The sequence below is a fragment of the Phaenicophaeus curvirostris genome, chromosome 2, assembly GCF_032191515.1.
Source record: "Phaenicophaeus curvirostris isolate KB17595 chromosome 2, BPBGC_Pcur_1.0, whole genome shotgun sequence".
Classification (NCBI taxonomy): domain Eukaryota; kingdom Metazoa; phylum Chordata; class Aves; order Cuculiformes; family Cuculidae; genus Phaenicophaeus; species Phaenicophaeus curvirostris.
The window spans coordinates 79,009,500-79,026,017 of NC_091393.1; the positions used below are offsets into that span (position 1 = coordinate 79,009,500).

The 16,518-nt window shown below is 35.9% G+C and overlaps 1 protein-coding gene across 2 annotated transcripts in view; it reads left to right on the top strand.

Annotated features, from left to right (window-relative positions):
* Positions 1 to 16,518, top strand: part of BABAM2 (BRISC and BRCA1 A complex member 2) — a 178,466-nt gene that overhangs the window by 84,126 nt on the left and 77,822 nt on the right. For both annotated transcript variants that reach the window (XM_069852612.1, XM_069852613.1), the window contains one exon: positions 16,397 to 16,506. In XM_069852612.1, the coding sequence (XP_069708713.1) occupies positions 16,397 to 16,506 (110 nt within the window). The remainder of the gene's footprint in view (positions 1 to 16,396; positions 16,507 to 16,518) is intronic.

A 16,518-nucleotide genomic window follows, 5' to 3' on the forward strand; every position in this document is an offset into this window, starting at 1 on the left:
AAGTGGGTGGCTATTCATCAACATAAGTAGGTATGAAATAAAGTTTTCATTAGTATCATCTTAGTTTTCTTCAACAAGCAGTAAAAGCATTCACCTGCTTTGTTCAAGGACTGCATCATTGTCAGACAAAAGTTAGAAATGACTATCCCCACTCTGTCTTTCTCATTTCTCTTCCCCCTAATAGCTGTCCAGATTTTCTGTTTCCAAAAATAATTTCAGTCAAGGAAGTGGAATTTAAATTCTGGTCTCCCCTACATGAGGAGTGCAGTTTTTATAGACCTTGAAACTTCAGTTCTGACTTAACTCCTGGGTTTTTTTAACCTTCTTATAAACCAAGGCAACCTTTTGACTCAAACTGTTTTCTCAGAAAATGAATAAGTGGCCTTTACTGAGGAGCTATACAAACAACAGTCATTTCACCATCAGTCTTGAGCCTCTGCTATCTAGGATTACTGAACCTTAAGTACAGCTTATCATGGACTTGCTGCACATCTCATCTTATTCATCAATCTGCCTGTACAACAATATAGACTTCCATTTTTCCTTCTCAAGAACGACTTTTCAATTGGAAATAACAATATCTAGAAGGAATGGAGTACTGCTGGTGTCCTCTGAACACATTTCCATGAAGGAATTCATCATACATTTTTACATCAAAAGTTTACCTACCTTATTTCAGAATTTCAGATAAATCATGTTGTTCATTTAGCTGTTATTTTAGCTTGGTTTCCTAAGAAAATGAGGCATCAGTGACTGTATTGTTGGAACGTGTCCTGTTCTATTCTCAAATAACTGTACCTTGCATATCAATATGTCTCAGAGTGAAACTGGCTTGCCCTTCAGTTAGTTCCTTTTCTTGTTGTAAGATAATTTGTTGTGAGAACTAAAAAAAAATGACGTAATTACAATACAAAGCAAACAAACATTAGGAAAAAAAGTAGGATGTTTAGTTTTGTCTGTGGACTTTACTGGTATCTTTATACATCTGCCTTCCAGATAGTAAAGAGTTATAAAAGGGACTGCTCCTCTTTTAACAACAGAGCATCAAACACGTGGTTGCCATGAACCCAGTTATTACAGTGCAACTAATAATTATAGTAATCTTGTGAAGATTAAAGTTTTAATGTAAAGCATCTTGGAAACCAATTTCATCGATACAAAAATACCTGCAGAGAATATTTCTTAATGTGGGAACACTCTATCCTTGATTAATGCAGTGGGGTTTAAACTGGTCTCAGGATGAACTAAATAAAAGTTTTGGGGGAAGAAAATAGATAAAGATCTGTATGTGTTGACTGGTCCTAGTTGAAAAGCATATCTGTTCTATACTTATTAAAAATAAACAAACAACCACTTACCATAAGAGCATCTGTTTGGACACAGGGTAGCCTTAAGACAAACTGGTGTCAAATAAGTGCAGTTGTTCTGAGTAAAAACCAAGACAGATATGTTTAATTAACTGGCTCACATTTCAGACTGAAGGGACAAGAGCAATTGAAGCTTTTGTTCCCAGAAAGTTCACGTATGCCATGGAAATAAAATTTAAAAGCCAACCTACAGAACAAACAAAAAACCTTTATGAAGTCTTTCAGTTGGTTTAGGAATTGAATGTGAAGGCAGACAAAAGGAAATGGCATAATTTCTTTAGAGAGAAGGAAGATCTTGAAAGTTTCTTTTTACGTAAGTATAAATATTGCCATTGATAAAATAAGGAGAGTGTTAAAACCTAGCTGAAAAGCAGTTTCAGAATTACACCTGTTGAAAAAATGGAATACTCTAGAAGTTTTTATATTGATTGACATACACTATAGGGGCTAAAAAGCATGTGCTCGCAGGGAGCCAGAACTGTGGTTATTTCCAAAGACTATTTAACAATTTCTATTTAATATTATTCAAAGAGTCTGGGAACCTGTCAAAAGAAATGAAGGTTTGATCTAGACAGTGCCTTCTGGACACTGCCAAATGTAAGTAGAGAGAGGAGTACCTTCTGTTGCAGACCAAGCAGTTAATGATGCTGTATGGAGAGAGAAAAGTCTTGAGTTTCATAGTTAATGGGAAGTTTGTGTTCGTGACAGGAGTAACTGTCTGGGCTGAAAGGTCATAAGTTGGCAAGACTGTAATATGGATCCCAAATGAAGCAGCAAAAAAAAGGAAAGGATAGAAGGATCTTCACTTCTGTTTCATTTAAGCTAATTGCTGCAGCGACCATCTGGTAACTAGAGCATAACTTCTTTTAAAAGAACCTGTATACGTTTATATATGTATGTATACCTGTATGTGCCATGGGTATATCTAAGGAGCTTATTGTTTTGATAATAACATTATGCAAAGGAAGGTGAAGATTAATAAAGTGGTATATGTTCTCTTGAAATACTATCTTTTAACATACTAAGCTGTGGGGCCCTTTACCATGAATTGCAATTAGTGCTGTTTTTGAATTGTTTTAAACTAATCTAAGCAAAATACTATAGTTTTTTGTTGGGTTTTTTTTTTTTAGGAAACGGGTACATCTTAGAAAGAAGTACCCAGCAGAACTTAAACTGAGAATCCATTCCCAGCATATGTAACTCTGTGGAGCTGTATTTAGATTATAAAATTAAACCAGCCTGAGTTAAGGTTGGATTTCTAGTTGAAGACTGATTTGTCTTCTTGGATTTACTGTTTTCATTGATGCTAGGATTATGGTGACATTTATTGGATGTAAAGCCTAGGTAAGTATTGAGTGTATTCCTCCATTTATAAGTTTTAAAATAAATCATTAAATTTACCATTTGTCCTCGCTTTTACAAATATCAATGAAAACATACATTTAGTTGAAGACGACAAGTCTATTATAATTGTCATTTAAACATGAGTTGTTATGTTGCTAATGAACTGCATATAACAGAAACATATGGCTATCACTTCACTAGCAGAATTTTTAGTTTAATCCCATATAGACTGTAGAACTGTGAAGTTGGTACAAAGGCAGGTCCATTCTCTGCATAGCTATAAAAGGAAAGTCAGATGGTGTTGGCTTTTGGTATCAGTGCCTAGCAATTCCTTTTAGTGTGATGACAAAAAACGTATTCACACATTATGGAGCTATCCATGGATAACTCCTGAATATTTTGTTGAAATACATAGCCTATTTCTGTTACTACATTCACAGTTTTACTTGGTAAATTTTCATCTTCCCTAATACTTTATAAGACCTTGCATTAGAACTGTCTCTCAGATTCCCCATATAATATTGGTTCATTGTGTGCTGTTTCAATTATGACTCTACAAAGAGTCAGTTTCCTGTTAGATCTTAAAAGGAACATATTGCCACTAGTTAGTGGTTTTGTTTAATATCTTCAATTTTAATTAGACTGGGCTTTTAGTCAGCTTTATCTCATGGCTAAAACCTGAACTATGTTTATGTTTAAAGCAGTGTTTCTCAACCTTTTTATTTGAAGCTACATGTGATATCTAACTTCAAATATTTTGATCAACCCTTCTCATTCAATAGCATTGTTTTCTGTTTCCAAAGTAATAGGAATTGATGTATTGGGTGTTTGTGGGTGTTGGGGCAGTGTGTGCATTTTCATGGTTTTCTTCTGTGACTGCCAGGGAAGTGCAGCATACAAAGTGAAAACACTGAGCCAAATTTTCAACTATTCTTAATATTCAGCAAATAGCATAATAGGATAGGCTTCTAACATTATACTTGGACCTAGAAGTAACAGATGAGACACATTTTTTCTAGATAAACACCGTAAATTAAAAAAAGAGGAACCAATTTTACATTGGCTTGAAAAAAGCAAGTTACTGATGATGGAAAGATTAATTAGAAAAATTGACCTTAATTTGGCAATTTTAGAGAATTCCCAGAATGCATGTGACTGGAATCTTCCCTCTCCCTTGATCTTTAAAATGCTAATGACTACAATTTTGTCACTGATAAACACAACTCTTTTCCAAGTAGCTTCTTAGTAGAAAAGTCTCAATGGTTTCAGACTTGCAGTTTGCTAATGTACATAGGAGTTTAAATACTGCTGTTTAATATCACCATTTTTAAGCTGTTTCTTATACAATGCCATTTAAAGTATTTGTTTCCCTTTTTTTTGTCTGTGGCAGTTACTTTGATTTTCTTACGCTATTTCCAAATCTGCACTTTCATTAAGCTCTTTTAAGAGCTCTTAATAATTTGTCTGCAAGTGGGTGTCATAGTGGGTCCTGTTGTAGGGGTGTATATGTGTACATATACCACACAAATGAAGGACTACACTCTTTCTCAACTGATGTCTGTAGGAGAACTGATGTTTATTAAGAACTGGGAAGTAGAATTAGTGTCATCTGTCAGTCCGCTCTAACTGTCTATCTAACTGCCTATAATAGCGGAGTGGAACTCAGTGAATAACCATCCAGCAAATCCCACGAGTTGTGAAGTTTGAACATCAAACTTGCTTCATAAATATAGTCTTTAATTTCTTAAATTCAGTGCTTCAAAGAAAAAAAAATTAAAAAAGCAAATTCTGTGAAATGCTCTCTCCTATAGGACAGGATGAGAAACTTCCGTTTCAGACTCTGTTGTCATGCTCAAATTCCTGCTTGTGTGCAATGACAACATCCTCCTTGCCTAAGACTAGAATACTCCATTTTAAGGACAGAAAGGTGAATATGTGACCAAGAACAGATGCTTTTCTGCCCTGTTGATTTGTGCATGCTAGGACACTGCATTCAAACTGTTGAGCTTTATGTAAATGATTTTGGGCCTTGTGAGAGCATTAAAAGTTAAATTGGATTTAGAGAAAATTATCCCTTGAACTTTTGAATGGATGATATGAAAGAAAGTGTGAGTAAAGACTTTGCGAATTCAAGGGTGGTATCAATATTCGTGGCCTTTGAACCTGCATTTTTTTGTTAAAACACAGCTTCAGGTGCTGTGGAAGAGTTTAACATTATTTCTCCCAAGTTGGTGATGGATGCACTAATGGAACAACTAGGAGAAAAGATATGGTGATCTCTTCTGAGACAGTAATCAGGGAAAACTCAGTGATGGAATCAGTCTTGTGTCTGGAAATATGCGATGTATTATTCTAGCAAATACCACTTTAAGTTATTGTGACCACATCTGAGCTGGACATCCTGTGTTTCAGGCTCTGTCTTGGGCAAAGTAGACAACAACTGATGAGTCAACCTTAACCTGAGCTGAAGCACAAGAGTTAGTCTCCTACTATAAGTTGCAGAGACTTCTTTTGACACAGAATGTCACCTGTCTGTTCTTTATTAAACAGACTGAATGTGAATATTTCCTCACGTTATGATTTATAGACCAGTACAGATGTGAATTCTGAAAGACCAAAGTTGCAATGATTTTTTACTAATACAGTATTTATCCCTCATTCCAGCTTACCGCTTGTAGCAGTATCTACCTTCATTTAAATGCAAGGAGGGAAAAAAAAGCTCTGTTTCTCTTCTTACTGGAAGAACTTTGGTTTTTTTAACAGTAATGGGTTCTTACTCTACATGATGCCTGTACACATCTACACTTGTGTGCATGACTCGATGATCCAGGGGGTCCTTTCCAACCTAGTGATTGTATGATTACGCCAATTGTTGGTTGGAATGGTGAATGTTTGTAAGAAAGTCTCAAGGATTCAGGCTGCTCCGACTTGCATGTTCTTTGTACAAAGCAGAAAATGTCCCACCCAGACACACACACTCTTTTTTGAGATCCTTCAGACATAAATGTAGTAATGAAACAAAGGAATAGTAGAATTATCTCAAAAAGAAATATAAATATTATACACTTGAAAAAGAAATGGATAATAATTAGTTCATGAATCAAAAAATATTGTGGACTTTAATAAGAAGCATTCCTGTTGTTGTCAGGAAACAGCAATTGACTAAACAACTCATAGCAGTTAATATTTGCACATTCTTTTAAAAGAAAATTTTTCATACTTTTAAATCAGGTCAGCAATACTAAGCTGCAGTGTTGAAAGACCACTGAGCAAGCGTTACTTTGCTTCTTTTTACCTTACACTCTGATTATTCACTTTTTCATCTGTGAAATCTCGCTGGTACTTCCTGGTTCACTGAAGATTTGTCTTGGAATATGGGTTTACTCTGGCATTCTTGTTTTGACCCATGAAATCTATAGTATTTCTGATTCTGCAGAGATATTCACTGAACCAGGAACATATAAGAATATGTGGAGAGTGAGGGAAGAAGCTTTTATTAAGAAGTTGGATTGATTTTAAAAGTAAAAAACTTATGCTGACTTCCAACCACAACACGACTACAGAAATACTTAGCATAGATGTCTCTCTTTCCTTGTATTTTAACTTTTACTCCTTTATTCCTTGTGAGATTTATGAATTACGTCAATGAGCTGCTTCGTTATCTTTAAAAAAAACCTGCTCTCATTAGTGTCATACTGTCATTCTAAGATGTAGCTGTGTACTTAAGATCCTTACTCGCACAAATACATTACATTCTTCCAAAATGTAATTGTTATCTCTGAATATTCTTTCAGTTTCAGAGCTCTGTATGGTAATCTATAATGTTTGTTTTGTCAATTTACATATATAAATATCCATGTATCGAAAAGGTGTATTTAGTTATTAGAAAGTTAACTTGGAAGAAAAATTATTTTACTTTGAACTGTATTAATGATCTGTTTGTACTCTAGTTAAGTATTTAAGCATTTATTAGCAGAACTTATTTTCCACTGGACATAAGATGACAGCTCTTTGGCGTCAGCAGTGACATTACTATTTTTAAAGAGATGGGAAATCAGTAAAATGGAGGAAAAGAATGTGAATATCACTTTCTGAATTAATTATAGTCCAGTCATCTGATGATGTGGCTAGAGAGATTTGAGTCTCGGTGGAATCCTAGTGAAAGATTTGAATTTCAAGTTGCACTTATCCCCAGATCTTCATCTAGGAAAGCAAGCTTAAAACATAAGCTTACATTGGAAAATGGGTTATAACTACTTGTTGAGGATGCAGCTTGATAGCTTTGGGAGATATACGGACAAAGAAACTACATGGAGGTGACACCTCGCAAGTCACCTAAATGGACAGTATTTTGTGTTTCCTTTTTATTTCTATTTGCTTGTTTCTGGAAGTATTGGAAATGTATTTTTACATTTAGAAATACTGTCAATACATTTTATGTTGTTACAAGTAACTCAGACTACAATTTTTTAAAAATTTATATACATATAAGTTCTCTCATCTCATGGCCTTTGAAAGTGAAGGTTCTTTAAAGGTAGGTATTGATCTGCCTTTTTTAGTTCCTAGTACAGTTCTTCTCAGTATTCAAAGTATAAAAAATAGATAGTGAGGCAGAGATAAATGTGAAAGACATGCCTTTTGTAGACTGTTGTTAGCAAGGAAAAACATTGGCACATGGCAAGGTAATATGGAGAATGCCTGAACCTTGACAGTCCTAGAATTTATTATATTACTACATAAAACTTAAGTTTCCATTATTGATCATTTCAGATGAAACATGAAAAACACTCGTGAAAATGAGTCCTCCATGCACTGAAGACACATACGTAAATGTAAATGCAATACCACTGAATTCCATGTTTGCTCAAAATCAGCATGTCTGTCACTAATGTGCATAGCCCAGATGAACAAAGTAAAGCTGACTCCTTTGATCTCTCTACCATACTGTCCCCAAATGATTCCTGGTTTAGAATGTAGGTCTTATTACTCAATATTAATTTTGATACTACTTGTCCTTTGCTTGCTGTTTACCCATGGCTTTCTAACATGACTTTAAAGCACTAAGTGCGTTTACCATACATATAAACTTTTTGTAAAAAGTCTATCGTTATTTACAACCAAGCTTTAAAGAGTCATTTAATCTAGGGTATGTGCTTATAAGAAAATCTTTACTTTTTTAGTTTTATACTTTCAGCCAGGTTCTCACATGGTTGTTCAGGTTGTTCTGTCCTTTATTCCATCAGCAGCTTCTCTGTTGCCAATGAAGTAGCTTATCAGAGTGTTTGTGGGTAGAAGAAATAAGATCTTGATTTTTCAAGAACTATTTTTGTGGTACTGTTGGTTTGAAGATGAAAACTTGTTTGTCAAGACAAACATTGGCTTGGTCTGTGTGAATGCAACTGCAGTTCCCTGTTTAGGAGCAGGCTGGGTGGCCTTAGCTCTGGAGTCTCTGAAGATTTTGTATATCCCATTAGCAGCTGGTGATGGTGGAGGCAGATGCTTCTAGCAACCTTAAGGTATTTTGCTTGAGGTTTTAGGGAAGGTATGGTGGCATTGAAACCTCTTTCCTACCTACAAAACTTCATCGGAGGATTAGGGAAATCTTTCAGGTTAACCTACTTTTTTAGCAGTAAAACTGTAGCATTTTATTAAAACATACTCAGTCTACTTTGAAATTAGTTTAGAAGTAAACAAAATAAAAATTAAGCACTCCTCTATAGTGTTGGATAAATTGAGTTACTAGGAAACAAAAGCACTTTTTCGTGACTGTATGGAAAAATCTGATCTGAGATTACCTCCCAACAATCTAGATTCCTAATATGTCTTCCTATTTTGTGTTATTTTTATTCTAATTCATTTGCAGATATATTCCAGACTTTGTAAATGTTGTTTTTTAATCATCTTTCCATCTAAATGTGATACCTGATATTGGAGTAGGTATAGCTAAAGTGCTTATACTTGCTTCATTGAATGAATTGAAATTCATGATCATGACCATCTTATCAGTCCCTTTTAAAAATATAAAATATCCCCTATTGCAGTGTCATTAAAATAAACCTAGCAAATACATTTGTTCAGTGAGGACTTAGATTCAGTCAGTGTGATGAAATGATCCTCACTTGCGAATGTTTTTTGTATGTCTTATATAAAATGAATATGTAGAAATATTTTAGCTCACTTGAAATCAGTTCAGAGATATTAGTTTTAGACTGCATCCGATTTTAATTTTAGACTGTGCTACACCTAGGTTATTTATTTCAAATTTGAGCCCTATACTTACCAAAACATGATATTAGCCTTTGAATAAACTTGCCTTATTTTATGAGACTGTGTTTTCAGACCTAGGTAAACAATATTGTTGTGGTGGAAGTGTCACCACAATTTTTTCTTTCAAAATAAATTAATTTTTGTCCACTTAAATGACTTCAATCTTGAAAGCTGTGAATCTATAATGTATTTTCACAGACAAGAAAGTTATTCTTTCTTTTAAACCATTCATTTTTTCTTGTGCTTTTCCTAATAGCATTCCTTACCAAACTCTGATGGTCAATCATGTTGTCAAGTAGTGATAATTTACCATGACCATAATAAAAGAAAACATGAAGGCAAAAGGGATCTTGAGCTTTTGTCTTGGAGGAGCAGAATATATTTATATGTAAAAGTCTGAAAACGAAACAAAAACCTCAACAACAACAACAGAAAAAACCCCTGGGTTGTTACTCATGCCTAAAGAAAATACTGTTTGTTTTTATGTTCAGTTATTGATGCCTAATACTTGGAGGTCCTGCTGATACTTTTTTAATTCTTAGTAGATATTTATGTATTTAATTTTGTTTTAATGAAGGAAGCTCAGTATATTGTCCTAGAAGCTTGCTCTTCAGGTTCTGCAAAGTCGTTCCCAGACTACAGTTTTCGCGTAACTTTTAAAACAGGAATCATGCTGGTCTTAAATGCTGTCTTTTCCCAGCCTGGGTGAGGTGAGTGTTTTGCTGTGTTACCTTGGGAGAGGGAGCCGTGTTTGGAACACTTCAATGCCATGGCAGTGCACACAAGGTAACTGCCTTTGTTTTCATTAAAGATCCTATTTAAAGAATCAGCACTCCTTGATCAGACTTGGTGGGTTTCCTGGAAGAGAGGAGAAAGAATTTCCTGGAATAATTACATATTCTCCCTAGAGTGAAGCAGATTTCTCAGTCTCATTTGCCACTTAACATTCCTCAGGCTGCCTACCCTGAGTTTTATTATTTTCAGAAAAAGGGTAGATGGAGAAAAAGGTTGGGAGCACATGTGGGTGCTTGTATCAAAGCTGGCTAGTGAAACTGCTATGCAATAAGGGTACAATTTGCTTCTGCTTTATTTGACAGTTGTTTTTGACATTATTGCATGCTGTCATTTGGAGGGAAAGGCCAAACTTTGCTATGCAAACTTTGAGATGCAAGTAGCGCGTTAGTATGATGAAGTAAATAATGTTGTATATTCTTCTCTGCTGCAATTCACATTTCATCTTTAAAAACAAATTCTGTTGTTCACTCCTCTGATAAGTTGTTAATAAGTATGGTTCCATTACAGGTATCTATCATACAAAATTACATGGGTTGTTTGACCCTCAGGTAAATTACCTTTCTGAATGCATGTTATTCTCGTGTGCCTCTCCTCTGGAGATTTTTTTGTTTCCAGAAAGAATCCTGAAATATAAATTTCACACTCAGCTTCTGTAAAGCTGACTGATTTGGTCGGGCTGAGAGGTACCACAGTCAGGTGCCTTGTTAAGAGACTTCCACTTGTCATAAGCTGGCTGCAGATGCTTAGATCAGTGCTGACTCAGTCCTCCGTGTCTCATCCGTATGCTGCCTTTCCATTCCACCTTCCCCACAATGTCCATCACATCACACAAGTTGTGAATTTGGTTTATTCTTCACTTATATGACTTTAAGCCATCCCTTTCATTTGCTGGAGTTTTCCATTCTCTCAATTGCAGTGTTATCACACAGACAATTATTGAGCAGTTGTGAGAGCTGAGAAGTCAGAAAGCTCCAGGAAGAGGTTGGAATGGTCAGCTGTGGCTAGGAAACTCCTGAAGCAGATTTGGCCTGACCATATAGTTTGGTGGCTTCTGCAATGTCAATCATCTGCATGGCATTTCCTTACCCAAATGAACGCCCAGTGGGCTGAACAGTTTGTGCTTTTTCTTACCTCACTTTTATTACCAAACCAATTGCTGTTTGTACTTATGACACAAACTTAACAGCCCAACCAGAATACCTTCTCCCTTGTCTCATTTCCTGCAGTCCCTGAGGCCAGAAGGAGCTTGTCCTTCCCAAAGCATGCCAGTACTCTTCCTGCACATCCTTTCTCATGCTTTCTACCAAATCCTAAATTCCTTTTCCTCTCATTCTTGCTTTACAGTTAATGTCACCAAACTGGATTCCTAACCTCAGGTCCTGGATTTTTACACTGGCCCATTGCAGGGTCTTTTCCCACAGTCTCATGCCCCCTACCTCCCAAGTCTTCCATGGAAAGACTGGTTCTGCCACTGCTTTGGATAAGCCTGCAGTCACTTACCACTGTGTTTTGCTATTTGGGGCAGAGAATCACACTTGCATGCGAAACAGACAAATACCTCCCCTTCAAAGAATACTCTAATCAGAAGTTGCAGGGAGATTCTTTCTTGATAACTAAGAAAAGGTAATAATTGGTTTTCCAAAGTCTGCATCTTTAAGGAAAAGCAACTGTAATGTACAACTTGGTTGGACTCCAGGCATAAGAGGAAATGGGTTATAGCAGTTGTGACTGTGCAGAGCAGATGTTTTGGTTGGACTGGCTATCAACCATCTGACTCATAATAAATTGTCAGTTCCAGTAAATTCCCAGTTTTCAGTTACAGTAGGTAGGATACGAGAAAACAATGCTGTTCGGATGGTGTATTTAAAGTGGTTTTGATGATACTATTCATAAACAACTCATACTAACTTTGTAAAAGAGTAAGTATTTTGCAAAAGGAGCAGCTGTAAACATTAAAGCATGCATTTGGGTGCAAATTTAAACTGATTTGAATTAAAAGTAACAAATGGTTGTGGTTCTTTAGACAGTCCTGATACAATTTGAGTAGGATTTTAAGTTTTACTTTGAAGTCTTGTGATACCTGAAGGTTTTTCCTGAACATTTTTGGGGAAAAATAATTTCTAAATGCCCTCAAACTCATATTCATTTGTTCTGTGCTGCATTTGTATTTTCACACCGCCTCTTGTTCTTGAGTTTCAAAAATACATACTTAATGAACATTTCATCTGCACTGGCTAAGTAGTCAAAGGGTAAATTAGAATATGCCCTTTCTCTTTATGCTTTCCTTTGTGAAAAGTTTTATTTATTCTAGTAAGTTGTTGCTAGGAGGTCTCTGCAATAGGAAAAAAAAAAGCCTAAGGGCTGAAAATCTTAAGGGATGTTTTTTTTCCTTTCTCACCACATTGTTTTACCATGGATATTTTGCATTTCCACAGCATTGTGGAGGTTTAGTCAAGGATCAGTCCACATAGTGCAAAGTACTCCGTAAACATAGGAAACCCCTTGCAGTTCTTGAGAAAGAAGACTATTTATTTTCAGTGCTAAATGGTGTATCCAGTTTTTTTCCTGTTTGATTTGAATGCGCATTTTCTGAAATGAAGAAAGGATTCTTTTTTAAAAAAAGAAATATGTGATAGCGAGATGGCAGAAAGACACTGTGAAATTCTATATTGGATCTTTTACATTGCAGTAAGCTATAAGGGAGGTTTTTGCTATCAAGCATGATATTGTTCTAGAAAAACTAATAGGTGTGCATTGTCACGTGCTTAACTAATAATTTAAAACATTCAGTTTTTAAACCTCAAAATTCCTGTGGCCCAGGATGTGCTCTCTGTGCAGTGGAAGTTCCTTTTAATAATACCTTCCATAGAGTCTTGTATGGAAAAAGTTCTGTGAGTATAAAATAGTACTTTAATGTGGTTGTTCTAACCTTGGATACTAACATGCATAGAAAATTGCCATTATTAATTTTACAAAATCTGTTTTTCTTAAATACGAAAGTAATTTTTTAAAACAAAATCCTTTAGCACTGTGTTGAGAATACACATTATGAGAAGGAACAAGAATAATTGAATATTAAAAATATATTGTAACTTTAGTTCCACCACCACTTTTTTTCCTAAAAGGGAATAATATTGCTGTAACAATTGGGTGTCACTCTCTCATTTGAAGTCAACTGAAGAATGAAAATAGAGGTGATACATATGCAGAAATGGTAAAGGGGAAGACGCTGCTTGGGCAGAATTTGATAATAAACATTAAAATAACCTTTGCCTCTGGATGCTTTGATGTAGTAGAAGGATCCCAGCATTGGCTTGTAATACAAGGGTCCATCATCTCACCTAGTCACTAACAAGTTTGTAGAGATGATCAGGAGAGAGGTTGCTGAAGGAGTTAAGTTGTGACTGGCACGACAACATCTACTAGTTGAAAAGCTTTCCACAGTTTATCTGCAAGACATGTGGTTTTGGTTCAGTTTTATAAATGGCAATTGTAACAGACATACTAGGGTTGAATGCAGTTCCACCAAAAGGATACTTACAGAAATAAAAGTAACAAAGTCTAAAAGGAATAAACAGTATGGTGTTGGAAACAAAGGGACTTCATCGTAAATCTGTGGCCATCTGAGCAATAAGGTTGAGCAACTCTGTGACGTTACTGTATTACATCTTTTAAAACCTACAGAAATGGGGTGGGTTTTTTGCATCTTTATATAAGTTACAGTTTTCATTTTTCAGGGCCAAAAATATATATCCATTTGAAAAGTGGTAGTTTCAGAAGAATGCCAGTTTCTGTACTCAAACTTGTATTGGACAGTAGCTGCATGAACATAATGCAGTACTGTACCGGCAACAGCAGCTGCAGTAGTGTTTGCTGTGAGTTAATTTTGTAAATGAAAAATATCACGTCTCAGTTTATTGCTCTTACTGCACACATCAGCCAATTGCAGCTTAACATGCAAAGCTAACATGATGATTTATGTTGTTTGGGGTGTGGGGTATGTTTCATCCTGGCGTGAGTCTTCATATTAGAGAAGCCACTAGTAATCGTAGAAAATACAATGTAATTTTACTGTGTGGATTAATGGGTACTGTAGAGGTGTCCATGTAATCTGTTTGGAGGTTGTTCATTTTTTTCTTTCCCCTTCTTTCAGTTTGCTTTAATCAATAAGCACCTGGATGGTCTTCTAGAAAGTGGTTTTATGCATGGCCAAGTGGTGTGTGCACATCAACTCTAACATTAATACTAAATGCAAGATTTGGTTTTATCCACGTAGCTTGTAAAATGCATGTAGGTTCTATTGTGCAAAAACAATTTGAGAAGAATTAAAAACAAAATAATACAATCTCAGGAGAAATGTATGTGTACAGGAATGAATGTGTTATATGTAGTCGTCATCTCTTGCAATATGTCAATTAAAATCTTTTAATCATTGGCATTAGTGCTTAATCTGTCTTAATAGTTCTTTTCATTTGATTGGCAATTAGCAAATTAATGGGGAAAAGCCAGTTAATGTCATACTCAGCTTCAGGAATGAAAGCTGTTCCTTATTTAGTTTTTTTCTTTAATGATGGAAATACATTAAATACTAGGAAAAGCTGGGGGTGGAATTGCATTCTTGGATATTTGCTGTTTGTCTTGTTGAAAAAGGTTTTGTATTCTGCGCCGATTATTCTACTGAAGATAATAGTAGGTCTTGGAAACATAACACTGAAGGGAACATTGTGGGCCACGAGAACCTGTCCATTGCTGTTACAGGCAACTATTTCATATACTCCTATCTGTTGAACTGATCATATCCAAACACAACAGCAGCTAGTTTTTGTGCTCACCACTGATATGGACTGTAGTCCTGCAACTTCAGGTTAAAACTGTGTTCTGATTTTCAGCCATAATGTGCTTGTGACCATTTAATAGGCATTTCTAAGAGTACACTTCTCTTCCAGCTATCAGAAGTGAACTGTACACCAAGGCAGAATTTAGGAAAACACCGTTAGCTCAGCTCCGTCTCGTTTTTTGTTTAAGACAATTAGGCTTTTTTAAGACCCATTTTTCCCTGCAGCCTATCACTTAGTTTCTTGGCATGTTGCATTCTGCACGTAGTAGCTGGTATGTAGCTAGTCTCTCTGAACGTTAACAGTTTAAGTCCTGCCAAAGCTTCAAATGGCACGAGATTGTCTTCCTGAAAACACTCAGCAGTCACTTTTTTTTTTTTTTCTTCCCATATAGAGCAGGATCTCCTAACAATGTTTAAGTGGTTTATATGTTCCTTCCTCACAGCTACTTGTGGAACAGAGCATACCAGGGCACACTGCACCACGTTGATCCTGCTTTGAACATATATCTGCTGGGTTATCTGTTTCCTCCCATATTTTTCCAAAACGGATAAAAACAAATGCGTCTTGGCAAGTTGCTATGTACATAAGCACAAACAGGTTAAGGACTTCTCTATGAGCAACAATGGCACCATATTACTTGCGATCAATGAAGGTGACTTCACTGCTAACTCTTTGTTTCCTAACTAGAGGTGAAGAAATTAAATGAAGTTGTGTGTGGCAAAAATACACTTGTTCATAATGTGTGTGATTTACAAATTGGAGAGGTGTCAGGACCTAACAAGAAACAATTTGTTCTGTCTGATACAGAGAAAGCTTGAACTGTTAATGCACTAAGATTGACTATCATGGCATTTAGCATGGATATTTTTTTCTTACAGTATTTTTTTATAGAGTATGTGGTCTTTGCTGAAAGTAATGCATGGGTTTAATTTGCAGGAAGCTTAGGGACAATGACTTCTAGATACAAATTTCTTACTGCAGAAATGTTTCTCACCCACAAGAGAAGTAGGAGTTGAATACAAGAGAAATTATGTACTACTTCAAATAATAACAAATATAAAATCTGTCGTCATAACTCGGTGATATTCTAACATTTAAAAAAATTCTTTGGCATTCACATCTGATGTTAGTGTTAAACCAAGAATTCTTAAAAATGAAACCTGCATCTTAATGAAATACATATTTTAGCCTGGAGAAGAGGAGGCTGAGGGGAGACCTCATTGCTCTCTATAACTACCTGAAAGGAGGTTGTAGAGAGGAGGGTGCTGGCCTCTTCTACCAAGTGACAAGAGGGAATGGCCTCAAGCTCTGCCAGGGGAGATTTAGGCTGGACATTAGGAAAAAAATTTTCACGGAAAGGGTCCTTGGACACTGGAACAGGCTGCCCAGGGAGGTGGTTGAGTCACCTTCCCTGGAGGTATTTAAGGCACGGGTGGACGAGGTGCTAAGGGGCATGGTTTAGTGTTTGATAGGAATGTTTGGACTCGATGATCCGGTGGGTCTCTTCCAACCTGGTTATTCTATGATTCTATGATTCTATAGTTCAGCTAATTGAAGAAGAGCTTCACTACTATACACTTGCTAATGCAGTAATTTTATTTTGATACTTTATAATTAAGCACCGCAGAATATCTTACTAATGTAGTCAGAAAGAATACATTTGCAGCCTATTTTTCAATGGTTATGCTTAAGCGTCTCCTAAATTTTTAGTAGACTTATTAATTGTTTTCTGTAAGCTTGTAAGTACTCAGTTTATCTACCATTTTATTATTTTTTTATATACAGGACATGAATGAAGATCCTGGAGAGGATGTTGCACTTCTCTCCGTCAGTTTTGAGGATGCAGAAGCTACTCAGGTTTTTCCTAAGCTGTATCTCTCCCCACGTATTGAACAGTAAGTGAGACA